The sequence below is a fragment of the Agelaius tricolor genome, unplaced genomic scaffold, assembly GCF_023055355.1.
Source record: "Agelaius tricolor isolate 1412-34295 unplaced genomic scaffold, bAgeTri1.0.p SCAF_2, whole genome shotgun sequence".
NCBI classification, from domain to species: domain Eukaryota; kingdom Metazoa; phylum Chordata; class Aves; order Passeriformes; family Icteridae; genus Agelaius; species Agelaius tricolor.
In genome coordinates this window covers 55,813,551-55,827,438 of record NW_027269262.1, presented here as the reverse complement: position 1 = coordinate 55,827,438, position 13,888 = coordinate 55,813,551, and the positions used below count along the sequence as shown (strand labels likewise).

General features: G+C 34.0%; 1 protein-coding gene across 3 annotated transcripts in view; it reads left to right on the top strand.

Moving 5' to 3' along the window:
• Positions 1 to 11,223, top strand: part of RB1CC1 (RB1 inducible coiled-coil 1) — a 65,913-nt gene extending 54,690 nt beyond the window's left edge. For 2 of the 3 annotated variants that reach the window (XM_071419403.1, XM_071419422.1), the window contains 8 exons: positions 179 to 287; positions 407 to 647; positions 2,232 to 2,283; positions 3,335 to 3,382; positions 6,380 to 6,438; positions 8,180 to 8,316; positions 9,846 to 9,916; positions 10,256 to 11,223. In XM_071419403.1, coding sequence (XP_071275504.1) covers positions 179 to 287; positions 407 to 647; positions 2,232 to 2,283; positions 3,335 to 3,382; positions 6,380 to 6,438; positions 8,180 to 8,316; positions 9,846 to 9,916; positions 10,256 to 10,333 — 795 coding nt within the window. In that variant the 3' untranslated portion in view covers positions 10,334 to 11,223. The remainder of the gene's footprint in view (positions 1 to 178; positions 288 to 406; positions 648 to 2,231; positions 2,284 to 3,334; positions 3,383 to 6,379; positions 6,439 to 8,179; positions 8,317 to 9,845; positions 9,917 to 10,255) is intronic. The other variant, XM_071419413.1, reaches the window with a different exon arrangement.
• Positions 11,224 to 13,888: the final 2,665 nt, after the last annotated feature.

Genomic DNA, 13,888 nt, shown 5'->3' with positions numbered 1-13,888 from the left:
AAAACATAAAAATAAAATGTACTGGCATTTTATTTCTTCATCAAAGCAATAAGTAAAAAAGTTTTGATTTCTTCTTTTATTGTAGAAAACTGAAATGCATGCTGTCTTTTTGTACTATTTTGCATTACATTTTTACAGTACATTCCTTATTTCAGTAATACTTCCTTTCTGTTTTCAGACCAACTTTAACACTGTTCTGGCAAGAGAGAAAATGAAAAAAGAAAACATAATTAATGATCTTAGTGACAAATTAAAAGTGCTTACACAACAGCAAGAAAAAGATAAGGGTAAGCAAGGTTCTGAAGAAGTTTCATCTTTTCTAATAGGACTGTTCTATTCTTTGCAGATTGGTTTTGATCCTTAGTGCTGCTGTAATTAAAAGAAATTCCGTTTATTTCTGTCCTAGATTTGATTGAAACACTTTCTGAAGATAGAGCTCGCTTACTTGAAGAGAAGAAGAAACTTGAAGAAGAAGTTAGTAAACTGAGAAGTAGTAATTTTTCTCCATCAACCTACTTGGCAGTAGCATCAGAAGCTTGTGGAGCCTGTGCAGCTGACGTGCCCACAGACACAGAGAGATTGGTTGCTGACTTTGGGGCTGAGGGGAGAATGGATTCCACGATGGAAACCAGTATGATGGCTGTGCAGTAAGTATGGGGCATTAGAGTAGAAATATAGCATGCTCTTGTTCTGGAAATGTGTGCTCTTGGGGAGTGTGAAATACAGGTGAGCATGTTTAACTCTCCTGCCTTTGATGCTCTTCCTGCAAATATTCTTTTAAATATACATGTACATACAGTTGTGGTGTCACAATCATTAGGAATGTGTGGGTTTGATGACTTTCAAGTGTGCAGCTTCAAGGTGAAACTTGGCCCCACAATCCTGATGTAAAAGAATATACCTAAGTATTCAAAACTTAAGTCAAACAGAAGGAAAATTGTAATGGTGAATGAGCTGGGAGGCTGCATTTTACTAACATATCTTTTGAACAGTGTCTCATTTTCATGCCACCAGCGTTTTAAAGAACCCCAGGCTTCTCCTCCATACCTTTCACAGAAGTAAGAAACCTGACAGGCAAACACACAAGAGGAGCAAGGTTTTTATCAGAGGACAAGAGCAAAATAGTTAGATGTACTTACATTGACTTTAGTCAGTGTGCATCACAACCAATGCTGCCTAACCCAGAATCACATACCCAGAGCACTTAATGGCTTTGTAGAAATAAAGATGAAAACTTGTCCTTGCCAAGTTAAACTTGCACTGATAATAAAACCAGGAAATACCCCATCTTTAAAAAAAGAGCTGTTTTTTTATAGTAATCATTCTAGCCCTGCACTCTCAAAACAGATGTACAAAAAAAAATTTAAGGTGAGCTTGTTAACAAAAAAATTATGACCCAAGGTATGATTAGACAGAAACTTTCACAGGTTTCTGTTGACTGCTTCCTATTACATGAGAGCTAAACAGCCTTTTAACTGAAATGAAGTAATGAAAAGTATGGTTTATTTATAATCTGTTAGTTTTCTGATAATTTTGATTGGATTTATAGCATGTTTCATCCCAAAACTTGTCTGTTTTCTCAACCAAATCAGTTTGGACTAGAAAATCATTGTTTCTTCCCTATTTAAACTGCTTTTAAAGTACATTATAACTGTTTTAGGAATTACTGTTTATGTTCTTAAGCAATTACTTGGGATGTTAGCATTTATTTTATCATGCTCCAGTACTCAGTTTATACCACAGATGAAAGGCAACAAGTAGCAAGTTCACATTAGTGTCTCTACCAGAGAGTCCCAGGGCATTTCAGAATACTCCCCAGTAGCTTTTGAGCTACATACCAGGAAAATAGGACATGATAGAGCTGAATTGCAATATCAGGGGTTAACTGTCAAAGCGTGTGGGGCTGTATCTTTCATCCTGGTGTCTTGAAAACAATGCAAAATACCAAGAAATGCCCTGATATAGCTTGATAAACTAATCAATGGCTGAAAATTCACTGGCTTGTTGCAACAAAGAACCTCTTTGGTTTAAAGAAAAGGAAAAAAAACTCCAAAACCCCATCTAGAAATATCGATGCTGATTCCTAAATGTCTTTCTATGCGGTTTCTTCTGTGCTAGCAAATGTATAACACTCCTCACTAAGTGAAGATAACAGGTGAGTGTGGAAAAGACAATTTTTGATTACTAAAAAAAGGTTAGTTTTTAATCTCTCCATTTTCTTTCTTTTTTAGTGAAAATGTTCATATGTCTGAAGAAAAGCAGAGGATAATGTTGCTAGAAAGAGTGAGTAGATTGTTTGTTTGTCAGGTTATGTACTTATAACTGAGTACTTAAAAGTATGTACATGTGAAGTGCTGTGGTCAGTTATATGCTCTGATGCATCATAGTGTCTGCAAGGATTATAAATATGATTTCAGGGAATCGTTTTTATTGTATTTTTGGATCACTGTAATTCACTGAAGTAATTCAAGATAACTATTAAAACATTACTCTTGGCCTATCCTTGTTAGGTTCATCTGGGTTTTAGTACAAGTAACTGATCTGTCACTCCTTTTAGGAGTGACAGATCATTGATACAGAGAATTTATATAGGGGAAAAAAAGTTACAAATTCTTTTTCTAATTAAAAAACACAAAACAGCTGAACAGGATTTAAGGTTGATTTGCTACTTTCTCATAAAAATGGGTAATTTTTCCTCATAGACTGTATTCTTGGTAAAATGTGAGATTGACCTCTAGTAGTTACGCTGGAGTATTTCAGATTCTAGTAATTTTTAACTGGCCAGTCATATCTAATTTCATCTCAGTTGTCTTTGAAGTTGACCTTTTTTTTAAAAAAAAAAGGTATCATTAGCTTCCAACTTTTTAGGATCACTTGGACTGAAATCTGGGACCAAATAAAGAACAGGAATGCTTTCTGTTAATGGATTGTGACACTGTATGAAGCAACTGCCTGGATGTTTCTGACTATGAGCACATACATGCTTTTTTATGTCATTTGATTGCAAAGGATTTTTCATGGGTAGAAGCTATAACATAATAATATATTAGATTTCTTTTGCTGTTCTATCATTTACGTGTTTTTCTAACTGAAAGAGAAGTATGACTATGCAGGTACAATCTTAGCATGGGGGTTTGTAGCACTAGGATAATTTCTAGAATTCAAGGGGTTTTTTGCATGTCTTTGTTCAAAAGATGCTTTGATAATTGTTTTAGAACTGAAGGATGTAGTATTGTACAAGTAGTTGGGCTCTAGTCGTATTAGAACTTTAAAAAAAAAATTTGTACTGTATGAAGTATAATATCCAGTTAATCAGATTAAGATTTTCTTTTAGACTTTGCAGTTGAAAGAAGAGGAAAATAAGAGATTAAATCAAAGATTGGTAAGTATTTGTGCAATCCATTTTTTAAGCCTCATGAAAAAGTAAGAAAAGCTTAAAAATGTTAAGTTTGTTAATATCTAAGATTTTTTTTATTTATTTAAAAATATTTAAAGTGTTAAGGCAAGTGGTGAATAGGGAACCTGATAACCTTCCAGAGGTTACATGAGCTTAGTCTTCTCATGGAAAAAGATTCACAGGACTGAAAAGTGACTTCTTCCCAAAGAACACAGACCATCCAGAGTTGGGGTAATGGGGTGGTAATTTCCAGGGCACTGTGACTCAGTTTTCAGCAGCAGTAGATTGAAGGCCAGTTTACATGAGTACAAATATGCCTACACTTTAAGCATAATTGGGAGTGTTAACAATAACTTACAGATTGTTTTGGGAAAACTGCACCTGCCACCTCAGTAAGGTGTGAAACTGTAATTCTGCCTATTAGCTGGTAGCAGGCAGCCACCATGTGAAATGCTACAGTAAATGCCTATGGAAGGAAAAATAATTTAGTGACAGAGTGCCCTTGATTCCTGTAATATTAATTCTTCTCCTTTTATTTATTCCCACTTTATCTGTGCTAGCAGGTCTCAATTTTAAGTCTTAAAAAATTCCTATGTGTATAGGAAACGGGCACATCCTTTGGTTGGACTGGCCATGGAGATCACACTTTCTTTAACTGACAGGTGATACCTAAAAGTTTGGTAGGAACTGGTACCTCTGTAGTGAGAAGTTAGACTTCATACCAGGTGTAGGGAAAGATTGCAAGGCATCTAAAAGTATAATTTTTCAAGGATTATTTTTAATTCAGAATGTCAGTGAAATACACAGAATTTATTTAAGTGTAATTTTTACAATAAAAACTCAAAATACACCCAGACAGTTTTGTAAACCTCTCTGTAGATTTCCTGAATCAAACCCTTGATCTCTTGTCATATTAGAGTAAAATAAAATGGAAGAAACACTGTGTATGAGACAAATAGAGGATTATTCTTGTTATGATTAATACAAAGCCATGTAGGAGAAATTGGTGGTTCTTTGGTCTCTAAAGCAATTCAAATTTGATTTCTAAATGGAACTTCATAGCTTTTCAATTCCTTACTTATAAAGTGAATTTTTACATAGTGAGTTTTTATCATTTATCTCTTCATCCTTCTTTCCCTCTCCCCCTCCTTTTAAATGCCCTTCTAAAATTGAGGTATACATCAACACTTCAATACCCGTGTTTATTTCTATTGAGGTACTTCGGATAAGGAGCTCAGAAGGCATTATGTGTGAAAAAGAAAATCTTCATAGGTCATTGACTTTTGCAGAAGAACTTGTGGGTTACTTCTACAAGGACCAAAAAGGAGCTCATTTTAATACATGGAATGTTATTACAGGATTTTTGTTATAGTAAATGAGTTATTGAGAAACGGAACAATTTTTTCTGTATAAAGGCTATTACAATTGTATTAATAAAATATTCCTTACTAGGTTTTAATGTAATTATTCTCAGCGTTCTAGTTTGTTCTGTTTTTCTTGAAGTTAGAAGTTAAGGAAAACTACAGAAATCAAGCTATTTTGTGTTTTCATTTAACACTTATTCCAATTTGAAAATATAACAAGAAAATATCTGGTCTGTATATCTGAGGAGAACTCTCAAACTCTTCTGTAAACAGTCTAAACAAATTTGACAAATTTTATGCTAGCTGTGACTTTTTCAAGAAAGAAAGGTAGCCTCTAAAAAAATTTTTTAAATAATAAAAAATAAAAATTAAAAACAAAATTCTGAAGTTGGATCCTGTAAAGAAAACTGCTGAAAGTGTCATCAAAATTTGAGAGCATTCTGTGATGCACTGCATTCAATTTGGACCCATTCTTTGAAGAAATGAAGAAAATGAGCTGTGGATAGGTTTCAGGCTCATACAAAAACAGGCTGGTACTGCCTCTGGGGAAGGCAGGGGGCAAGATTGACAATAGGAAGGAAATTCTCTGTAGGGAACAATATCTGAGTTACAGCTGAAAAATCACATGCTGAACTTCAAGTGTGAGCAATCTTGATTTGAATAGCATGTATAAATGGTCCAGGAAGTAGGAATGGATGGAAAAACTGCAGGACCTCTAGTCAGAGTTTCTGTGGAGCAATTATGAATTGTCTGTTGTAAGGAGGTTACCAGAGGGTACTGGAACTGATACATTTATGTCTGAACAGCTTCCCCAGCTACTTGCCTGCCCAGGAGATAGGTGTTCCTTTGGAGATAGAAGTAGCATTAATTACCCATTGTCATTTCTTATCACAGTCCTTGTAGAAACTTTGTGTGCACTTATGTTTATTTTTAGGTCTAGTTTGTCCTATTGAAGTTCTTACATGTGCCAGTGTTTTATTAATTTAAACAGAATTAAAAGCAAATGTAGATATAGGAGCTAATTCTTATGCCCAAGACATTACAGAATTGAACTTTTGTTTGGTCTTAGTAAATCCGACTCCAGTTTTGTTCCAGGGAGTGCTGCCCTGTTGATTACCATAAACTTGAGATTTTGTGACTGTAGAAAAACTGAGAGACTCTCTTGAGCTCAACATCTAGAGTTTAATTGCAATAAACATGTTTAATCTCTGGTGTTCTGCCATCAGCCTTTTCTGGTGCCCGTGACTTCTCTGTTAGAATGGACAGTTTTATCATAGGTCTTGTGTATGCTAAGAGTAAATCTTCACTGGCACTGATATGAAAAGCTCTTCCAAGTTTTAAATAAAGAGGGAGAAGTTAGTTATGCAGGAACATTTATAATCAAAGGTAGCCATTAAAAAAAAAAAGTACAATAATAAAAACCAAAACTGAACCAGAAACAGCCAAACCCACTATAGAACAGGATCACAAAAGTATGGTGGGTTTTCTGAGTGAGTATAAAATCTGCAAGACTAGGCACTCTTTGAAATCAATGAAAAATCATCTTGCCATACTCTTACCTGCAATGTACATTTCATCATAGCTTGCCAGTACTTTACAGCTTTTTCTCTTTTTATAGATGTCCCAAAGCATGTCATCAGTATCCTCAAGACATTCTGAAAAAATAGCAATTAGAGAGTAAGTACATGTTAATTTTCATATAAACAGATGGATATGCTTGCAATAAAATAAGTGTATAGTTAATGTTATAATTCTGCTGTTCTTGCTCTGTGGTGAAAGGTTGCATAGATCACTATAATTTAGCCATCAGCTATTGAACAGTTCCAGTTGAGCATAAATCAAATTTTATAAAACCTTTTTATAAACAATGAAATGCCTTTTTGAATTCTCTGTCAGTGACTTTCTTCAATTCCGTACTTTGTAGGATTTCTAGAATTCTCTGAGGCTTTTTTTAGATTATTTTTGTTTACTTGTAACCTTGAAGTCTAAGAAAAAGGAAATCTGTTCATCCTGAATATGCATAGTGCTGTATTATATTTCAAGAGAAATCTTACCTTCCTGAAGTCTTCCAAGTTCTTGTCTTACTCTAACTGAATGGAATAAAATAACTGAAACATTTTATTAAGTATTATCAGTCTGTTAGCAGCTGCATTTAGAATTGTTGCTGGAAAAAGAAGTGTTCTTGAAAAATGTTAAAGCTACAGACAACTTTCAATTAATTAGTCTCATATATTACTAGAATAGTAAAAAAAAAAATCTTTGGAGAAAGAGAAAACCTGCACAGATTTTTCTATTAATGTTTTCTGAATTACACCAGTTTTAATTTTTGCTGTAACAAGATCAGGATGTGAAGAATAATTTTGTTTTCTCTGTAGCATCTGAAAATTGTCCCAAGTGTCTTGGTAGTTTTTGAGGAGGAAAATGGTATGAAAGAAGAATTCATCTGTCCAGTAGAGATGTTTTTAAGTCAATATAGCCTGTCTTCATAGTAAGTCTAGGCAGAAAAGTTTGGAGTATTGTTTATTTAATCCAAAAATGAATTTTAAAGATGATGACCTAAATTTCTCTAGATTTACTCAATTGATTGTCTGTGTATCTGTAGTCTCCTTCTATGGAGAAGTTTTTCACTTTTTTTGCACTTCCTCCCTCATCCCCAGAGGAGTAGTAATATTTATTCCTAGAACTCCCTTGTGATCTAATGCTTAATTTGTCACTAATTTAGATTTCATTTCATTAATGGGTAAATAATTTATTCGCAGTACTTTACACTGTGGAACAAGAAGTTTGGAGACAGAAGTTGCTCTCTGAATTCTGTAATTAAAACTTCACATGAGAACTTGGTTTTTTTGTATTACCCTGGTATCAGAAAAGCAGAATTTTAAAATGTTTTATATACAGATGTCACAGTGTTTCTTTGGCTTTTTATCATTTGATCAAAGATAAACACTTCATCCCTTACTTGTCTTGTGTGCTTAAAATTTTAAGATTGGAAGCTGCATAAATGTTCTTGCTGTATTTTTCTGTGTTCAATTTTGTTTCAGTTTAAAACAAAGAAATGTTTGTAAACACCACTACAGTGATGGCTACCTTAAGTACAAGTGAATAAAAATAATAGAAAATTGAAACATTAGCATTTAGTTAGGTATTAAAGAAAAAATGAAAGTTCTTTTGAGAAAAACAATCTGAGCCGATGGGTGTAGAACATTTCAAAAACATTTTTTAAAGGTAGCCTGCTTTTGTTGTCCTCAGAAAATAGGAAATGTATATGAGTTGGCACAGCACATGGAAATGCCTGCTGCTCTTCAACCTAGTCTGTCTCATGCAATACATGGGGGGAAAAATGTAGTGTAATTAATGTAGCTTTAAGCTTCTGTGCTTTTTGTTTAGTTAAGTTCTGTGATTTTCTTTTTTCCCCTAGTTTTCAGGTTGGCGATTTGGTACTCATAATCTTGGATGAAAGGCATGACAACTACGTGTTGTTTACTGTTAGTCCAACCTTGTATTTCTTGCACTCAGAGTCCCTTGCTGCACTGGATCTCAAACCAGGTGAGTGTGGTAAGTGTCAGATTTTTTTCTAATTATCTCCTCTTACAACTGACAATCTTAACTTTCTAACACTAAGTGATTTTTATGTGCATATGATAAATACAAGAATAATGTAGGAGTTGTCAGCTATCTTTGTAGCTTTTGCTACTTGTTCTGGTGCAAAATATTTTTCAAAGCAGAACGTTTTTAATTAAAAATTTATATAGATGTTAATATCTTGGAAAACTGGGAAAAAATATCTGCATCTTCAAAGTAAGCTGTGGGAAAAAAAAAAGAGGGAGAATATGCCTATTTGGTACACACACAGAGTATGTTAACATTCCCATTGGGCTGCTTTAACTACTCAGCATAAATAATAAATAAAAAAATGTAGACAATAGTATATGGGAGTTTGCAAGCAATATTTTTGCTCATATTACCAAATTAAAATGGTATTTATTATAATATTTTCAGAGAAGACTTCCAGTATTTCTTTATGTTCAAATTGATGACACATTTACTTTTTTTATCCCATAATTTTCAAGGCTTTTTGTTGGCTGTTTTTTGGCAGCTATCTAAACTTAGCATTGAAATCTTTTTAAATTGAAATCTTTTTAAATGAGGAAAAATAACAATGCTTTGCACTAAATCATGGGCTCTACATGAAGTGGATTGAAGGAAATGTCTTTAAACAATCATGGTTTTTTGCAAACCCACCTGTGCTGCCAACTTTGTAAAAACATCTTAGAATATGCATCAAAAGAAAATTTGTATTAATTCTAACTTATCAGGGAAAGTTTCTGTGTTATTGCATGTCAGGTGTCAAATAATTTCCCTGAGCAGACTCACTGTAGATGCAGTTATGATGAAAGATGATAGATCTTGAATAACTGTGTATTGTCCAGAAGACCACTAAGCCCTAACTGGATTGTGAGTCTGCTGAAGGATCTGTGCCATGTGTCATCTGTGAAACCTGAGGGGAAAATGCCTGTCTTACTTCCAGATGTAAAATATTCTGACCTATGGCATTAGTAGTGCATACATAGCTTTGTGAAATATGGTAGACGTTTCTTACTGGTTTTTGACATACATAAGATAAAAGCCATGTCAGTTTGTATGTTACTGTGAGTACTTAATTCACTGTTTTCAAATGGATTTGGCTTGCTCTGGTCCTTACCAATTGCTGAATAGAGTTAATCACAAATCTAAGAAAACTGCAGATAAAACAAATATCAAGACTTAACAACTGCCTGAGGGACCCATTTGTCTCTGTCTCACTGCTTCAGGAAACTATGTCTTGATTCTACCCCTGCATCAGAGAAGTGGGGAAAAGTGAAATTCAGAACACTAGTTGTATTTGTGATAGGTTAAAATTGGTGTTGGCCTTAGGTACTCAAGTTACTCTTCTAAGGGCCACCAAAATGTTGCATTTAAATCTGATCTTACTTAATGTTTGTTTATTTAAACTGTTTAAAAAATCTGCTTTTAATGAAAATATAATGTAATATCCTGGTACCTGTAGTTGCTTATCCAAAATATTAAAAACATTTTCTCTTTAGCATCGGGTGCATCTAGGAGACCGTGGGTGCTAGGAAAAGTGATGGAAAAGGAGTATTGCCAGGCAAAAAAGGTAAGAAAATAGTAATGAGAAGTCATCTGTGATTAATAGAGAAAAAAGTATATTTTAGTATTTTTAACAGTTATGACAAATTCTCTCTGCATAAGAAGTTAGGTGAAAATTGTCCTGAGTTCTGCTATTCCTGCTTTTCTTTTGAGTCAGTGAATAGCAAGAGTAGGGGAACCAGAAGAGTTGAGCGAGCAGTGGGTTGGGTATTTGCATCCACACTGTCCAGAGCCCTGCCAGACTCCTAAGGGTCTCCTGAATACTGAGTAGTGGGAATCAGTTTCAGCTTAAAAGCACAAAAATCAGTAGAATAATTCCACATTTAATTTTTTTTTTTTTTTGTAGGCACAAAACAGATTCAAAGTTCCTTTGGGTACAAAATTCTACAGAGTGAAAGCAGTACCATGGAACAAGAAAGTATAACACAACCAAGTTTTAGTTCATTCTGTCTCCATTCTTTTTTGACTTGTCCTTCAGTGCTCATTCATCGCTCCAAACACCAGGCCATGTTTTTTATACTGAGGTCATGTGACAAGATACGTCATTGATGTACTGCTTTTACTTTTTAACAGGTGACATTTTAGAAATTCATCAAAAACTCTGGCCCTAACTGCTTCAATTTTTTTACCCAGATAACTTTAAGAGTGTGGACCAAATGAGTTCATTTTCTCTAAGGGCAACCACATGAAACATGGTTTGTTTGCCATGTTAATTGCCTGTTAAATATACATTAGCTTGTATTTAGATGTTAAATGTTAGTTACCATTATTACCAGCATATGTCCTTTTGTGAAATCATTATCAAAGTACTTGCACTCTTTAACAGATTCTTTATATGTGTAAAATTCATCAACTATTTAAAGAGGGTGTTCATTGCATGCAGATAATCATATAATTTTTCTTCAACATGAGTTTGCCTCAGTAGATGAATAAAAATAACTACTGCAGCTTGTTTCATTACATGAAAATGCTCTTTAATGTTAAAAAACCCTTGTAATTTGATGGACTGATTTTGAAAATCAGTCACAGTTAGATCTGCAATCTTCAAAAGCACTTTCGATGGATTGATCACACAGATTCTGAAGGGAAGACACCTGTGCTATTTATTCAAGGTGAAGCACTTGTTCTTCCCAACAAAACAGAAGTCTTGTATTAATCTATTTAGAAAAATCATATTGATGAAATTGTATTTCATGGTTGAGTTTCAGGAAAAAACTCATTGTACATTAACCATACAAGAGTCATTTAAGTAACAAATTATTGTAATTGTAAAAGACATGTAGAATTTTAAAACAATAAAGATTTGAAACTGTATGTGTTTGAAGTATTTGTGTGCCTTTTAAATACTATCTCTAATATTTATTTCATGCTAATCTCTTGCATCTTCTCTATGATTTCTCCAGCTGTTTCATTACATAGAAATACCCAAATTTTCTATGAGAGGTAGCAATTTTCAAAAGCATTTGGGAATTACAAGAATTACCTTGTAATCATAAAAATGAATTTAAGTAGACAGAAATTTTAATTTTTGTCAGCATATTAAATGCATAAATGACATTTTTTAGTAGTTATACTGCCTACATTTTTAAAATGTAGCCTTATTTATTTTATTTTTAATAACAGTCTAAAAGGGATGTACCATAAGTATGTAACCAATGGGAAGTGAATTTATGAGTTCAGCTATGAGCTTATGCCTAGGATTCAATCCATAGAGTTACTCAGCTGTGATTTATCTTCAGGTGTGGAGTGGAAGAGGAAGAGAAAAAGAAACGATCACATGAAAATCTCAATGCTTCTGCTCATATGTTTCAAATAGTATTTCTCTAGACTAACCAGTCCAGTTGAATACCCAGAAACATCTGTATATGCTTTATTTAAAATTTTGTTCCATAAAAATTTTAAGTTCAGATTTTTATGAAATGCATGGGCTTGTAACTGTATCATATCTTTGATTAAATAAATCTAAGATAATTGATTTGTGGAAAACAGAATGTCATTTCGTCAAGTTGCCTTCTTACCTGGTTGTTAAATTTACTAGTTGATGTACTGACTTTTTAAAATTAGTTTTCTAATGTACCTTGTTCTTCAAGAAAAGTATTACCATAGTTGAGTACTGCCCAGTGTCAAACATGTAAATAATATAGATCTATAGGACAGGTCTAATGCAGAGAAACAACCCATGATGCAATGGTTTTTTTTAATCATTGAATTTTTCACCTTCAGCTAAATGGGAATACAGTTCTGTCTGCAATTTCGTGCGGTCTTGTTCCTTAAGTCAACTTAGTCACAAGTGGTTTAAGAAGTTGCACACATAGTATAACTCATTTCTTTTAATATGCCAAATGTTTAGAAGCCTTGATGTCTTTTACCCATTGAAAAAACTTTCCGAGCCTCAGATACTACTGCTGTGAATATTGTAAGTCTTGCAGGGATTAGTTGGAAGCCATCAGGCTTTGCTAAGAGGCACTGAATCTCCTTCCATTTCTGGGAGGGCAGTTATTGAGTAGCAGCAATGAATCTGTGTAGCAAGGGGCAATCCAGTGCTGTAACATAGGACCCCACTCTTGTTATTGAATAATCTACTTCAAAGATACGTGAAATGTTGCCTGGAATTTTCTCCATGGAGGAAAGGATGTGTTGTCAATCAAGTTCTTCCAAGATGGATAAAACTGCTAATTTGATGATGGCCCTACATGACAGAGTACCTACAAGGGGCACTCCTCCTTTTAGGGCATACAAAAATACACTTTTTTTCTTACACTGTGAATCATTAATCACTAAGGTTTGTGTGTTTTTCTGCTTTGTGTTGATGACATACCATGAAGTTTATTTGTTGTAGGCTCTGAGATGGTGCCCTGAGTGCTGAAGTGAGGTGAGTACAGAATTCATGCTGAGAATTGACTTCCTCGCCGAAAAATAAAAAAACCCCCTCAAATTCCTTATCTTTGTCTATGAAAACATCTAAACTTTCAACTCTTGTTTTACTGTTGCCTAGATTAAAAATACATACTTTTAAGCTTATATATGGACAGTAGCAGCAATGATTTATGATCCTGTGAAACTTGGCTTGATTTCTAGTTTAAGATAAAAAGACATGACTGAGGTTTATATAACTCAGAAACACATGAACAATATATGAAAGTGAACTTGGGAAGCACCTAAATAAATTGATTAAAATAAATTGCTGTAATGCAAACTATGAGGGAAGAAAAACTTCTTCCCTGCTGATATCTGCCACTTAATAGAATGCCAGGATGTATCTGTTATTGTTACATGACATAATATTTTAAAAATATAAATAAACAGCAGTGCCTTTGGGTTTTAGGAATATTTGTCATGTGTTTCATTTTATAATCTTTATGTATATTCAAAATGGAAATTCTGTCAAACAAACTCCCAACTTATTCAGTAATGATTCTGAACAGTCATTGAGAAAAATGTAGTTTACATATTTTTGTATGTCACAGCCTTACTAGTTCTTGAAAGTATGTTTGTTATGTACCACCTATGTGCTTCATCTTGCACCATAATAAAAATTTGTATTTAGCTATATGATTTGGATGAGAAGCATAGTCAGAAGGGGGGGGGGGGTGGGGGAGGAGTTGGAGGATAAATTTGATGATCCCAAATTTCCCTAATTCTTTTGTGGAGCAGCATGTTGGAAACATAGCAAATACCAAAAATAAAAGCCTCTTGTGCTACTGCTAATACATGTTTATTCCAAAGTCTGGCTTTAGAGAGAGGAAATTTATTTTTCTGAACTGCAGAAGGGAAAATGAATGGTAGAAAAAGTTGATTGAAAGCAAATGCTGTCCTGCAGACTTAACACAGAAGGGATGTGATAATTTAAAAGGGATTTTTTCCAGTGTTCTTGGAAAGCTATATCCATTTGAATACTCTGAGAAGCGTATTAGTTTTTGCACTGCTCTGCAGTCAGTCTCCTGTCAGGAGCTTGTGCTGTTTAGAATTCAGCTGTGTT